This window comes from Lutra lutra, chromosome 1 (assembly GCF_902655055.1).
Source record: "Lutra lutra chromosome 1, mLutLut1.2, whole genome shotgun sequence".
In the NCBI taxonomy this organism is placed as follows: Eukaryota; Metazoa; Chordata; class Mammalia; order Carnivora; family Mustelidae; genus Lutra; species Lutra lutra.
Window position 1 is genome coordinate 78,198,313 of NC_062278.1, and position 15,715 is coordinate 78,214,027.

Sequence of the window (15,715 nt, forward strand, 5' to 3'; positions counted from 1 at the left end):
TTGAATTGCTCTAAGTGATTCCTAGCATGGGGGAAAACTCACTGGGCCATTTATAGGTAAACATGCTTTTCCTCAAAAGCTTCCTTCTGATACAAGTCATGACAAGCGATTTCCTCTAAAGCACATTTTTTTTTTAAAGGAATTGAATAGAAAAACCTACATATAATCAAAGATTCTTGCATATTTGGAGAAGACAAGCTTATGACCTAAAATGTTACCTGCAGGAACCCATTACTTCTACATTTTTCCTCAAAATAGTCAAAAGTACCTGACTACTATTCTTTTACACCATGTAGAACTGTATTGCTTGTACTAATAAGAATTAACAAGTAGTTCATTTTTCTGATTTTTTTTTTGCCAGCTGTTTCTTTTTGTTTTCTTTTCTTCTCATTATTTTTGTCTTCACTTCCTTTCTTTTTTTGAGAAGTTGAGAATTCCTTCTTCGAGCAGTAAAAATACAACTTCGTAACAGTGATTGTACAATATTTACCTTCCCCTCCCCCCTGTATTTTTTTAATGGTTGGTCGAAACTTGCTTTATATCTCTGATGGACTTTCAGAAACAGATTTTTTTTTTTTTAATCTCAACATTCTTCAAATATTGGATACTTGAGGGAAAACAGTATTCTTCTAAGGAAGTAAAATATACCCGTGGAGCAGTGAGATGGTTGTATGGTCCCACCTAAAGTCAGTGAGGTCACATGTAGCATTTGCCAGAGTGCCTGTGCCTAGAACGTTTGGGGGGAAATGTTAGTTCCTTTCCTCTCATGCACAAACGATAAATATACCTAGAATCTAGCTAAATAAGGTATTGTGGCAGGAAACAATTCTCCTTGTGGTAATCCTTAAGCTGGAATAAAGGCTGCATCATATGGAATATAAGTGATAATGTTAAGTTGTTTTAATATATGGTTCTGGATGCAGTTGTTTTTCTACTAAGTACTGACCTGTATCCTTTTTGATAAGAAAAAATAGAGAAACGTTGATTCTAATTTTGTCCAGGACCATTTTTTCACCTTACATGCCTACATATAATGTGATTATCTCTAGCTACGTAAGAACTTGTCATGTCTTTATTTCTTATGAAATAGAAACCATTTTTCTTCTTATCCTAGCAATTTTGTAATTCTAGGAATCCATTTTCTTAAATGTAACAAGCATGTTAGAGAATTCTCATTGATCTAAACCTTCAAAACTGAATTTTAGAATTTTAGCAGGTACTTATTTTAAAGACTGATGAGTTTCTCCAAGCCTTGGATGTGACTGCTCCCTAGGCCAGGAGCTCCCACCCCCTGGTAGCCCTCTTCTGATAAGGTCAGACATAGGATCTCATACTCTGTATTATCTTTACATCTAATGAGCAGAGGGTAGGAATTTATGAAAGGCTTATCAAATGAATGCATGTTTTTGAGAAAATATTTCCAGGAGCCCTGAGCTTCCTAGTAGTCTCAATCCTTGGCAGTCTCATTTTTATCTACAAACTTATCTCAGCTTTCCTGAGTGCTTCCAGAAACTTCTTCCAGTGATCTGCTATGGTTCTTTTAAAAACCTAGATGGGGCAGGGAAAACATAAATTCGTGGATTCTGGATATGGCTCAGACCAAGCAGAAGAATTCCCTTAGCCTCTTTCCACCTTAATGGAAAGAAGCTGATGTACCTAGGAATCATCTAACCTTAGATGATGCACGATGAAAACTACAATATAGTTATAAAATAACCCTCTGTCCACTGCAGAAGCTGAATATCTGCTGTAGTTGGAATTTTTCTGTTATGGATCATTCTTATATTTCCTAAAGAATGTATTAGGGTATTGGTGTAGTGTTAAGAAAACAGATGCTAAATAGCTTGGATATTTTTAAGTATTTTCAATCAAATTATTTAATGCAATGATTGTAATTGACTGGACTTTCTTACAGCTGTAATACCTAGTGGTATACATAAGGATGTTCTGGCAAGGAAACTTATTTTCATTGTTTTTAGTTACACTCTTTATCCAGGAAAGTAAAAATGATCATTCTCCATTCTTTACTCAATGTCCCTTATGTAAAGGGGGTCTCACTGTAGCGAATATGTCACCTTTCTGTGCCTGAAAGCCTCATCTATAAAATGAAGTTAATGCAATATTTAAAGTGTTCTTGTGAAATCAATGTTATAATATACGTAACAGCCCATACAACAGTGGCTGGCTCATAGTAAGTGCTCAAAAAATGTTAGCTGTCATACTTGTTGTTAGTGTTTTATTAGTATCATGAATGTATTATTTCAAAGGAATTCTCTGTCCCATAAAAATGATTTTTATTTTCTTAACTATCTTAAGAATTGAAAGAGAATAAGAACACTTCAAATGCTTTCCTCCTGTCATTATATTAATTGTCCTTAATAAGACTGGTGCTCATTGGCTGCCCATAGAAGAGCCAGTAAGAAGGAATGTTGTTTAGTTTTCCTAGTAACCATTTTGGTTTCTTAAAGCAGTGATTTTTTTACTGTCTAAGTTTTGTAATACAAACTTGAGAGGGGCTGATTCCAATTTCAGTGTTAAAAATATCCTTGTGTTCTATTTTCTGCATATCATATGGAAATCACAAAATATAGAATATTGGTGAAAATAATGCAAAATGCTGCTTAAATTGTTTTCCAGTCCTCTTTCTTACATCCAGTATTTATCTTCTGACAGAAGGAACTTACTTCAGCACCCCTCTTCCCCAGTAACACCCCCGCCCATATCAGTTTTCTACAGAGGGGGCTTTTGGAGAGAATCTAAGTTTTGATCCATGAAAAGGACTTAATTGTTTGCCTTGTTTTATGGTATAGCTTTATCCTAATTTCCCCCATTCAGTGCACAAAATCATTTTGCTGTTCTTTGTTGTTATCAGTCCCAGCCAATTTATTTTAGTAGTCCAGAGAAAGACAAACAGTATGTTTAGCTTAAATTTGGCTGAAACAGATTTAGAAGAATGCAATTGGTTATAGGCTACAGATAATTATATGGATATTGATGACGTTAAAGAGAAAGATTTCTGACAGAGGAGGGACATGATGTGTCCACTAATAGCTGGTGGTTACTTTTAAGAACATTAAATTATTACCCACATGACAGGTGCTATCATTGTTTATCTAAGTGAAGGAATAAGATAACTTAATAAAGAACAATGACTGAGTCAGATCCTCCCAGAGTAGTTAGCTCCCTGGCAAAAGTAAATCTGTAACATCCTGAAAACATGCCTCTTGGATTGATGTAACCCATTTAAGTTGGGTGGCTACCCTTTGTCTGGTAATTGAACTCTTACCCTAGGAATAGAGCATCACCTTGGAATATCTGTTTCCTTTATTCTCTCCCTCTCTCATTCTCTAGAGGTGTATGTCAAACATACGGAGAAGAATAGAAAATATAACAACACTAACGGACTTACTACTTAGCTTCACTGAGTAATAATGTTCTGCCATTGGTCATTTAAAAAAATAAAACTTTATAGTATGTCTGCTCTCATTTTCCTTCTTTCCTATAAAGAGGTATCACTATCAAGACTTTAGTGTTTTTCTTTCTTATGATTTTTTTATACATTTACTACATATTTTTGCAACCATTAACATAAACATATAGTATTAATTTTGGACTTGAAACTTAATATAATGGTCTCACATATGTATTGTTTTGTTTAGCAGCTTTTTATTTTGATCAATTTTGAATTTTATCTACTTTGTTTTATATAGTTTTATTCATTTGTCTTGGATGCTAGTCCATTATGAATATTAGCATAATATTTATCCATTCTCCTGTTGATCATTTATATCCAGATTTTTCTTACTGTTAACAATGCAGCAATAAACACATTTATCATGTTTATTCTGGACATATGGAGGAAATTAGGTAGGGTATGTATTTGGAAGTGGAAATGCTGATTTTATTTCCAAAGTAATGGTGATTCTCATCAGTTATAAATGAGTTTTTTCCTTTCTTTACATCCCCACTAACGCTTGATATTGTCCAATCGTAATCTTCTCATTCAGAGCAGGTGAAACAGTACTAGGACATTTAATTTCTGTTTCCCAATTACCTGTGAATTTAGGCTTCTTTTATAACTTTATTAGCTATTCAAGGTTTCCCTTCTGTAATTTTCCTGATAGTGTAATTTCAGTGTATTTCACAATAATTTTATTCTTACTTGCTGAAGATAGAATAGCCTTTTGAAACACACCTTGAATTTTGACAGTGGCCTTTAAGGTAGTCTCTCAGATAGTATAATTTAAATACATCTCAATGACAAAAATGAACTTAGGAGAAAACCCCGGAAGTAGTAAGTATGTCCTGAACCCTATGATTTTGTTCTTTGAATAGAAACCGCTATGTCCCAGGAAGTGGGTGCTTTACTTAATAATATTTGGCATTTCTCTGCTATTTGAATGATGAAAAAAAAAGTTCGTTTAATTTGCTGAAATTATAATTAAACACCTAAAGTCTGGAAAATAATGGACACAACTTGATTTTCTTTTTTTAAAATTTTTTATTTGACAGAGATCACAAGTAGGCAGAGAGTTAGGCTGAGAGTGAGAGAGGGAAGCGGGCTCCCTGCCGAGCAGAGAGCCCAATGCGGGGCTTGATCCCAGGACCCTGAGATCATGACCTGAGCTGAAGACAGAGGCTTAATCCACTGAGCCACCCAGGCGCCCCAACACAACTTGATTTTTAGGAGAGAGGAGAGAAGAAGGGGCGGGTGTTGAGAGTGGACAACTAATAGAAAGATAGCTGTCAGATCCAAATACAAATGTATAGATGCAGTGAATTATATACCTACACCTAATAGAGTGAGAAGATATATTTGCTCGGGAAATTCTTCCTATAATTTTTAGTCCTTGGTATAATAAAATACTTTTTCTATTAGGATTGATAGTCCTTTGCCTTATCTTTAAACTCAGTGGGAAGAAAACTTTTTAACATCTCAGAAAAAAATATCACTTGGGATCCATTTATAAAAATGATCAAACAAGTGAATTATTTACCTGAGAAAGAGAATTTTTCCACAGGCATCTAGTTACCTTTTTCTAAATCAGATTTTCTGTTAGTATGTAAACATTGGTGGCCCTGGAATGATTTGTTGTCTGTTTTAGTTAATTGTACGGTTAACCTAATGCCCAGTTTTCATTTGCACTTAGGATGGAGCTATCTAATTCTATATCCTTCAACAGTATATGACCCACTGACTTGTTCACTTAGCGTCTTGTTTGTTTAATGTGACCCACATGTCCTGAGTTGTCCCACTGGCTGTAGGCTGTGAAGGACTCTGACATCCTATTGCTCCCAGTGGAGTCCCAACATCCCTTAGTTATAGCAATCGTCTGTCTGATTCCATCTGTGTCACTAGTTAACTTCTGGGTTCTGCTCTCCCCTTTTATGAATATTACCATACGTGTCCAGTCTATAGTGATGTCATTGGTGTATGAATTAATAAAGCCTTTGTTAGGGCATGGGTTTTTAAGTCTTGACTCGTGAAACATTGTTTTAAAATGAACTATTTCATATGTATTGTGGCTACCCACATCACTAGGCTAAAAAAATCTTATCTGTATTGTCTGCCATTTTCTTGCTGTCCCCTTTCTGTAGGACTTCTGTAACTCTGCTGTCTCCCTTCTGGAAGACTTTGACAACATAATGGTAACACCCCTGCTGTCATTCCTTTTTCTGTCTTTTTTTTTTTTTAAGTAAATTTTTATAGCATTACTCTTTGAGCATCAGAGTGAGAAGCGGGGTATTCTTCCATAGCTGATAAAACTTAGAGTCCTCATTTCACTGTTACTCACCTGATTTATGTTTGAGACTGTAACACAGAATCATGAATGCATCGACCATGTTCGATTTAATGGGATTTATTTCTGAAAGTTTTTCCCTTTGATTGCCTCATGATTTTCATCATTTATGTGTACGGTATAGAAACCAATGGACGTTCATGGCCTGGGCTTGGGAACGTAGAGCAGTTCGTGCACCTTCCTCTCAGTTCCAGTTTTGAACCCATCTATTCCTGAGCTCTTGCTTCCGTTTGTGGTAATTCACATCATTAGCAGAGGAACGCATGGCATGCTGATTCATAGGCCAGTGCAAGATAACGCAAACTGCGTGGTTATGAAACACACCCTTCTCATCACATCCCACTCACTGGCTATTCTGAAATTCTCAACAGAACGCATCATCTCTATTTTCTTTCCGGGACGGAGAGGATGTTTTTTTTGAGCATAGGTCTTGTGCATGCATGCCCTAAGACTTCACCTCTTCCGCTTTGCCTGGGCTAGCTAAGAATGCATGTTTTGCATTAAATTACTTATAGGTTTCTGTATCAGGTAGCCAACACACAACATAAACCCAAGAAGCATTAGAATAAAAAAGAGCACACATCTCAGATGTGAATGTAAGTCAACTTGTTTCATTGCCAATTTTAATGGTAACATTTTCTGTACATTGGTGAAAATGTCTGTAACTGCATATTCAAGATTTGAAAATATTTAGGTTATTAAATACTTGTTATGTAGGCAATTTCTTTAGTAATTATTCAGCAAGGAAAAGTTTTGGAGACTTCTGAAAAGAATCAATTTTTCTAGACACTTTGTGGTGTACAGAGAGTGGGTGAGATTTTTATTTAAAAACTTGAAGTAAACTTGCTCAGATTAAGAAGTATTTTGCAGATAGTTTATGTTTGCTGTTGGGCATTTTGCTCAGATGATAATGCAATTGGATAAAAGAGAATTTGCATCAATCAATGGTTTTACTTTTTTAAAAAAACGCATGTTTATCAAGTATTTAAAGTCATAAGGTTCTATGCTTTCTATATTCATTCAGATTAATGGAAATGCATGTATATATCTTTGCTATCCTTGTCACCATTCTTAATTTCCTTTAATTTTCTCTAGTATTAAGAATGTAGTAAATGTAAATGCTCAACCAATCATCTATTCATCACTTATGGGCATATTAAGAGTGTATTTTAAAAGTTCATTATTGTGTGAGGTCTATATTTTAGAATGAATCAGTTTGTTCCAGCCATTATTGTTACTGTTAATTGATTCTCAACCAAGTTATATTTTATATAAGAGCATTATAAAAGAATCAAGCATAACTGGTCAGCTGGATCTCCTGTATTTATAGGATTTTCTCTGTGTCTATGGTCTGCAATCAAAATACACCAGTATGGTGTAATGACCATAATTTCTGGTTCACACCATGTGTTATTTTAGCCTTGGGCACCATTACTCAGTATCTTCCAAACCAGTAGTCGCAAATAAAACCCTTTTTGCTAGGTGACTCATAAAACATTACCCACTGATTTTCAGTGGGGACTTTTTTTATCCCTAAATCAGCATTATTAGAAAGAAAGTCACAAAATCTGGCTGTGGATTTTTTCTCTACTTGAGACACTTAAATACCATTGAAAAGTTACTAAATAGGGATTTCAGAAATCCATTGTTAGTGGACTGAGTGAATCAAAAATCCCTGATCCTGAAATTCTGATTGTTATGCTTTCTGCCAGCTAATTGGAGGCATAATTGACTCTCTTTTAGAAAGAGGTCTTCCTATTTTTTTTAGTTGACTGAGGGAGAGTAATCGCTAAATGAAGAGAACAAGACCAGAAGAGTGAAAATTATGTTTCAGGATGATTTATCAAGAATTCTTAACGTACTGGATGCATTTATTTCAAATAATGCAAAAGGCCTTTGAGTCACCATCTCTTTGAGTTCAGATACTTCCCTTGTCTGATTACAGATAAAGTCGTAAGAGAGAATTGTTCATATAAAGGCCAGGAAGATGGGTCAGTATTGAATAACTCAGCTTCTTAAGGCTTTAGAAGGTGGAAGTTTAAAAAAAAAAAAAAGTAGTGGATTTATGTTTCTTATATAGAAGCAAGTCCAAAGCAAAGTGCATAGACACAAACTTAGAAAGACCACATGTAGGAATTCACTTCAGGTAACAATGTAGAGATGTCTGTGCAGTTAGAACTTCCCAGTTAGCTGTGGCTTATTCCTTTAGCACATGTGGAGTCAGGTATCTGAGCATTAGGACCTTGAGCAGGGGCACAGCCATGTGTTATTTTCTCTTCTAGTGATGTGCTCAAAGTCAGATGTCAGCTGGCTAGACACAAGTATTTGGTCAAAAACTGGCCTCCCTCACACCTTCTTGTTTGGCTCACATAAGAATGCAAACTTTTTTTTTTTTTTTTTTAAAGATTTTATTTACTTGAAAGAGAGAGACAGGGATAGAGCATGAGTACAGGGAAGGAGGCAGGGGGAGAGGGAGAAGTAGATCCCCCTTTCCCCCCAGCAGTGAGCCTGATGTGGGGCTCTATCCCAGGACCTTGAGATCAAGACCCGAGCCAAAGGTAGAGGCTTAACCGACTGAACCACCCGGGTGCCCCTAAAAATATGAACTTAACATTACTTTTGGTTGTTTCAGTTAAATGGAATACATCAAGAGGGGGAGATTGAGCTACTTTGCAGATATTAATGCACAAATAAGTAATCATTAGAATGATAGATGCTAAAAATTAAAATTGAATTTTTAAAACAAAAGATAGTGCTAAAAAATATGGAGCTATTGGGAAGCACTTGGTAAACTAATTTATGGTGAAGTATAAATCCAGATTTACTTCTGGAACTCTTGGTTAACAGATAAAACTAAATTAAATCTTAGATTTTTCTCAGTATTTATTGAGCACTTAGTATGTGCCAGACACCATGCTAGAAATTGTTTAAAAATAAAGCTTAGAATGTTTTCAGAAAATAACAAATAAGTGGATTATGTGTAACTAAGGCGACCATATGTCCTGATTTGCCGGGCCTGGTCCCACTTTGTACCTCTTGTCCTGTCCTATCACAGTTGGATGATACATTATATAGTCTCTTCTTGGTTTAATGCAGCAAAACCACCCCCACTAATGGTAAGAAACTTACTAAAACCGAGTCTTTAGTATCCTTGCTTATTTCCACACTTTGGTCCTTGTTTGGCATTGGTAAAGTATTTCAAGTCACTAAAGGAACTTTCTTATTCGCTCTGTAGTCAGCAAATTCAACTGTTTGTACAATTATTGATATAATGTGTTTCTAGCATTATTCTGGGGAAAACCAAAGGTAGGGCATTTCAGTTCTGTGGGAGAGACTGGGGTATCTTTCATTCAAGGAAACATGATGATAAAGCCATGCACAGAGTACATGGGGACTGTCGGCCAGCTTGGAGTGTCTGATTTTCCCAGGAAGGATATTGCAAATCTGAATTATTACCTATTATATAAGTCAGGAAAAATTGGTGGTAGGAGAGAGCATACTATGTTCATAAATAGTTTACCTTGAGACGAAAATGACAGAGAATACATGAATATTACTGTGTAAAAACTATATATGAGATGTCTTATCTTTCTCTGTTTCTTTGAAAGTTATTGTTTTACCTTACACGTTAATTTTGTGATTTTTTTTTTTTTAAATGTAGAATAGTTTTAAGTGTCCCTGATCTCAACTGTTACTTCCCAATAAGAGTGTTCCCTGGTAACTGAGCTATTTCCCTTCTAGGTATTCTAGTTTACTCCACATGTAAGTCATAGTTCTTTTTGTAGTGTCTTCAATAAGCAGAGGAGGAGTGAACAGTGTGGAAAGTTCTGTCTTTATGTATCTGCGTGCAACTGTCACACACAAATCACATCTTGTTTCCCTCTTAGACAAAACAGGGTGTGGGAATTGTAAACTACTATGGATCTCAAGATTTTAACTCACATATAAATAATTCATTTTTCTTCCTTTCTGTAAAAAGGATAATGTGCAAATATCTGTCCCCATAAAAAAGCAAAATAGTGTGTTTCAGAGACCTTATTTTAGGCATTGTTAGGGAGCATGGATTTGAGGATCGGCATTTAACAATGTGGTTGATGTAGTGTTTGGAAGACCAAAAGCCTTTCAGATATTCCGGGGGAAAAGTTGGCAGGTCCTCGATGGCCATGCTGCTGTGGGGTGAGTTGGGACTATTTTCCTTAGACCCAAGTAAATACAGACATAATTGCATTTGGATTAATCAGCTAAAAGCTGAGGGTATCTTTATGGTCCCTTATTCTTAAAATTTAGGTGCTTGTTGAAGCTATTATATGCACTCTCAGAAACTTTTGTTTGGCCCATGGATGGGTGGATACTCACCTTTGGAAATGCTCCCAAGTAATTTTATATGAGGATCAGAGTTAGAATTTTACTATAGAATGTATACATTTGGTTTCAATATTTCAGTAACAAATCTTAATAAGATTCTCTTTTTTATTAGAGTGAGTTGTAGAGGCTCCATGTCACTAAAGGGTAAGCACCCAGTGAAGATTTAAATATTTCCATTTTTAATATCACATATGGAGACATCTTGTCATGATGGTGAGAGCCCTGGTTGAGTTCAGATAATGGCTCTGCCAGGTCGAGCTTGGTGAGCTCGGTAAGCTGCTTAAGCTCATTGAACCTGGCTTTTTCTCTGAAGAAAATGAGTGAGGATGATCCTCTCTTTCTGCAGAGTTCTTATGAGAAAATGGGAGTAAGACCAAGAAGTCCAGTCTCTGGGACGTTAGAATAGATGTTTAATAATTGTTGGTGTTTGCCCTCTAAAATTAAATGTTCAGTTTTCTCTCTGTTAGAAAAGTCTACACTACTTTCCAAGCACATTAAATGGTGTTATAGAAGTATAATTTAACACTTTTGGAAAATGAGGTTATCTGTTCTATAAAAGAATACTAAAATATTTTGGAGTAAACCCTGTTCTTTATAATTAGTAAGTCCTGTAAAAACCTAGGGATGGTTGGAAGCTAGACCTCTTTTTGGGATGATTATTGCAAGCTCCCATGAAATAGCTTCTGACACCATAACATAAAACACATGCAGCTGCTCTTAGAAATATATTTCTTTTTCAAAGGACAACACGTGTATCAAGATTGGTAAGCAGAATTTCATTGGTTTCATATTGTAGCTCATTAGAATTATATTTGCTATTGATGTATTATAAATTTTTATTCTAATTGATGATTAGTTGTAGGAGATACCAAATTCATCTCTTGGCTACATGGTTAAATAGATAATTTTTAGATCACTTGAAGAAACTTCATTAAAAAGTCATGAAATTTGTATGTGCCTCATGCCTTTCAGTCTAGAGGGGCATTTATATCCTGGGCTGTACAGGAAAGCTGTCTCAGAGCCTTTCTGATAAGTGGACCATCAATTATTTTGGCTTTTATTTATGTCTGTGTTACTGTTGGGAACATCTACAGTCTTTGGAAGAAGTAAATTTTATAGTCTCTACACACCTAGAAAATTGATGAGAAGTTATATTTAATGCAGTATGGAAATCTCTAAGTTGTATAATCATCTAATAAGATTTGGTGCCCTGTGTTATCAGGGTTATTAGCCTGGAGTGCAAATGATGTACTTGCTGTTCTGATCAAGAGTCCACCTCGGCTTTGTTTTCCAGGGCCCACCAGGGGACCAGGCTGCTCTCTTTGCTGCACAGGCTCGGCCCTCTCCTCAGCTCTCCCAGTACCCAGGGCTGCAGCAAGCACAGGTATCTGCATTTGCTTTGTAGATGCTGCTGGGATTTTTAATGTTGTTTGAAATGGGAAACCAAATAAATGGGAGTGTAGAAAGTAGTACCTCTGCTTATAATTGACCTCTCAAAAAAGGCATTCCCAGTCATCAACAAGTCTTACGACTGACTGATTTAAAGAACATAAAACATTTCAGAACGTTCTGGAGTTAAAAATATAAATACATTTGTTCTAACGATGATGGTAGATGTTGAAATGCGTTACGGTCCCAGAATACTTATTTTATGTTATAATGAATAATGATGTAATTCATGATGGAATTTATCGTATTAAAAGATAAGGTTGCAGAGGGATCATGGTAGACTAAGAAGGTAATTGGCCTTGGAATCAGCCCCTGTCGCAATTCCTGGCAACTTATTAGCTGTGTAACATTGTGCACATTATTCTGTGTCTTGGTTTCCTTCTTTGTAAAACAGAGAGGAGCGTGTGAGGATTTAAGACAACCTGTGGAACCAGCGTGGCACCAGGTCCATGGTAGCAGCCCAACAAATGATGGACTTGCCTCAGTATAACTCAACTCTGGAGCTATTTTTTTCCCAATAATTTTGTTGCTTTTGCATCTCTATACTTTACTCTGTCCGTTTCATAATTAGGAGCCCGGGGATGGTGACAGGACTGCTGGTGGGGCTGGCAGTTCACACTGTGCCCACCGCTAAAAGGCAGTCTGAGATCCGCTCTCACAGGCACTGAGCCCCACAGCTGGATCCATGCCTGCTGCTGGCTGGAAGGTGATTATGCATTCCTCTGCCTTCCAAGTCAGAGCCATTAGACCACCTCAGCGTGTGGTTCTTTGAGGACTGAAGAGCAGGCCTCTTCCATTTCAATCAGCATTCCATTCTGTAACTTGCAGATAGCCACCCAGCAGAACATCAGGTTTTTCATTGATATTAGGCGTTGAGATTTAGGGGAACAGATTATTAATATTGAATAGAAAAATTAAATATTCACAGTATTGGTAGAGTGCTGAAAGGGGCTGTAGTACAACCAGGACTAGAGGATATTGAATAGTCCCCAGTTCACCCTTACTGTAAGGTTAAGTTATCGTGTTTTTGGTTTTGGTAACTGGTTAGCTTCTACAGGCAAATTCATCAGATCCAAGGTGGAGGTGTAGTTATCAGGAAAGTGTACTCCATCATTGTATTTACATTGGACAGAGATAGCTTTTCTTTCTAATTTTGGAAATGAAATTAATGGTGCTTGGGATCTGTTAAACATCTATGTCACCTGCACTTAAGATATGGATGCTTGCCTGATTATTTCTATACAGAAACATGTCTTTCCTTCCCTCACAATAAGCAACCAGTTCTAAAACTGATCTCTTAACCAAATGAGGACTCATGTTTTGTTTGTTTTGTTTTTTATTAACATATAATGTATTATTAGCCCCAGGGGTGCAGGTCTGTGGATCGCCAGGTTTACACACTTGACAACACTCACCATAGCACATACCCTCCCCCAATGTCCATAACCCCACCACCCTCTCCCTATCCCCGCTCTCCCTGGCAACCCGCAGTTTGTTTTGTGAGATTAAGGGTCTCTTATGGTTTGTCTCCCTCCCGAGCCCATCTTGTTTCATTTTTTCCTTCCCTACCCCCCAAATTTATGCTGAGTGAAATAAGTCAGTCAGAGAAAGACAATTATCATATGATCTCCCTGATATGAGGAAGTTGTTTTAAGATGTATTTATTTATCGGAGAGAGAGTTGAGTGGGAGGGACAGAAGGAGAAGGAGAGAGAATCCCAAGCAGACCCTATGATGAGTGGGGAGCCTGATGCAGGGCTCAGTCTCAGCAACCCTGAGATCATGACATGAGCTGAAACCAAGAGTCGGACACTCAACTGACTGTGCCATCCAGGCGCCCCTCGTTTTTGTTTTTTTGTTTTTAATTGAAATTTCTGATGAATCATGATCCAGCCAGTTCATTCTGTAGCTTTCTCACTAGCCTCTTACCTCCAGAGTTGTCCTCCTCATATGTTGAGTTATAAGAACATTTGAGAACAGTGACTTTCAGGGAACTCCTCCCAGGTTTGTTTTTGCCCCACAGAGCCTAATGATAGCAAAGTCGGTGGTAAATTCAACCAGTGACTCCATGTGCCCCTGCAGACCATGCCCCAGGGCTATACACTGTATGGAACGCAGATGCCTTTGCAGCAGACCCCACAGCAGCAGGCTGGCGGCGTGCTCCTGTCTCCCAACTACAACTCCAGAACCTATCCGGCTGCACATTCCAACCCGGCGCTGATGGAAAGACTCCGACAGATGCAGCAGCAGCCCAGTGGCTATGTTCAGCAGCAGGCGTCGCCATACCTACAGCCCTTGACTGGCTCTCAGAGGTGGTACATGTGGAAATAATGATTGCTATAGTAGACTCGTGAATTCTTGTCTTTGTTATGTATTGTTTAGAGCATGATGCTTTACAATAGTTTTTAATGGGCTTGCATATTTGCATATAATTTGCATTCTGCCATTTAATTTTTAGTAGCATCCAGATAGAGGATTAAAATAAGCAGTGCCTCATCTTATTTATTTCACTCAAGGCCCCTGTAAACTCACATCAGCTACAGTATGGGTGTAATATTTTAGATGATGCCAGTATGTTAGCTCCAGTGTTTTCCACTCGTTTAAAAAGATTTTTGGCTAAAAATATCTTAAGATGAAAAAATTGCTGATTATTGTTAGTAGTACCTTACTAGAATATTTTGATTAGAGCCATAAAGCCTATGATTGCTTAATACTCATTCTGCATGGTGCCCGTAAGAGTTTTGTTGTGTTTTAGTTTCTACCTTTCTGGCTTTAGCTAGTTTGGCAAAAGAAGATCATGAAAGATTCTTTCTCAGTTCTTGCTGTAATTGAATCCCATAGGCATACTACATGGTGGCCACCAGCTACATGTGGCTATTTAAATTAAGATTAATTAAAGTTCAAATAAAAATTTAGCTTCTCAGTCACACTGGTCATGTTTTAAGTGTTCGATAACCACATGCAGCCAAGCAGAGCCAACTTTGAAGATGTGGTACCCATGCGGTCACGCAGTGCACTGTGTTTAGAGGTCTTAGTGGTCTACTGTCACTGTCTTGAAAATCCAACCAGTTTTTGATCAAGTAGCCTTATGTTTTTGTTTCACACTGAGACCCGGAAATTATGTCACTGCTCCTGGAGGCCAGTAGCTATCCTACTGGACAGCACATCATGGAAACTTCTGTTGGATAGCATTGGTCTAGAAGAATTAACTTTCATGCAAAATTTTACATTATATTAGACAGAAGCTTAGCTTCCACGTGTTACGTCTGTAACGTCAATACCAAGTTGTTATAGCTTGGAAAGTTGGCATGGTTGGTGGTAGCGCATTTGGGGAAATAAATAAGATTGGAAACATGCACTGTGTTTATTATTATTCTGATAAGGGGCAGCATAGCATATTGCCTATGAAGTTGAACTTCAGAGCTCAACAGTTGTGGATTTCAGTCCCACCCGTGCTCTTTACTTACTGTCTGAATAACTTTGGGAAGTTACTTCTCTAGCTCTCTGTTGTCTCATGTTTAAAATAGGGATAACAAAATGCCTATCAAAACCACACCGAGGTATCACTTCTCGTCAGTCAGAATGACTAATTTCAAAAAGAGAAGAAATAGGAGGTGTTGGCAAGGATGTGGAGATAAAGGGAGCACTTGTGGCCTGATGGTGGTGATGTGGTTGGGCACAGAGGCCCTGGAAAACAGTATGGAGGTTCCTCACAATAAATAGAACTGCCGTATGATCCACGAATTCCACAGCTGGGTATTTACCCAAAGAGTGCAACAACACTAATTGCAAGGGATACATGACCCCTGTGTTTATTGCAGCATCATTTACAGTAGCCAAGCTATAGAGGCAGGCCAGGTGTCTGTCAAAAGATGAATGGATAAAGAAGATGTCATGTAGCTAAAGAACAGACTATGACTCAGCCATAAAAAGAATGAGTTCTTGCCATTTGTGGCAACACAGACCTACAAAGTATAATGCTAACTAAAATAAGTCAGAGAGAGACAGATACCGTACGATTTCACTGAAAAGTGGAATTTAAGAAACAAAACAATGAATAAACAAACACATAGAAACAGACCAGTACATACAGAGAACAAA

General features: G+C 37.3%; 1 protein-coding gene across 7 annotated transcripts in view; it reads left to right on the forward strand.

The window, feature by feature from the left end:
* MED12L (mediator complex subunit 12L) overlaps positions 1-15,715 on the forward strand; it is a 333,058-nt gene that overhangs the window by 293,666 nt on the left and 23,677 nt on the right. For all 7 annotated transcript variants that reach the window (XM_047727957.1, XM_047727948.1, XM_047727968.1 and 4 more), the window contains 2 exons: positions 11,461-11,550; positions 13,697-13,926. In XM_047727957.1, the coding sequence (XP_047583913.1) occupies positions 11,461-11,550; positions 13,697-13,926 (320 nt within the window). The remainder of the gene's footprint in view (positions 1-11,460; positions 11,551-13,696; positions 13,927-15,715) is intronic.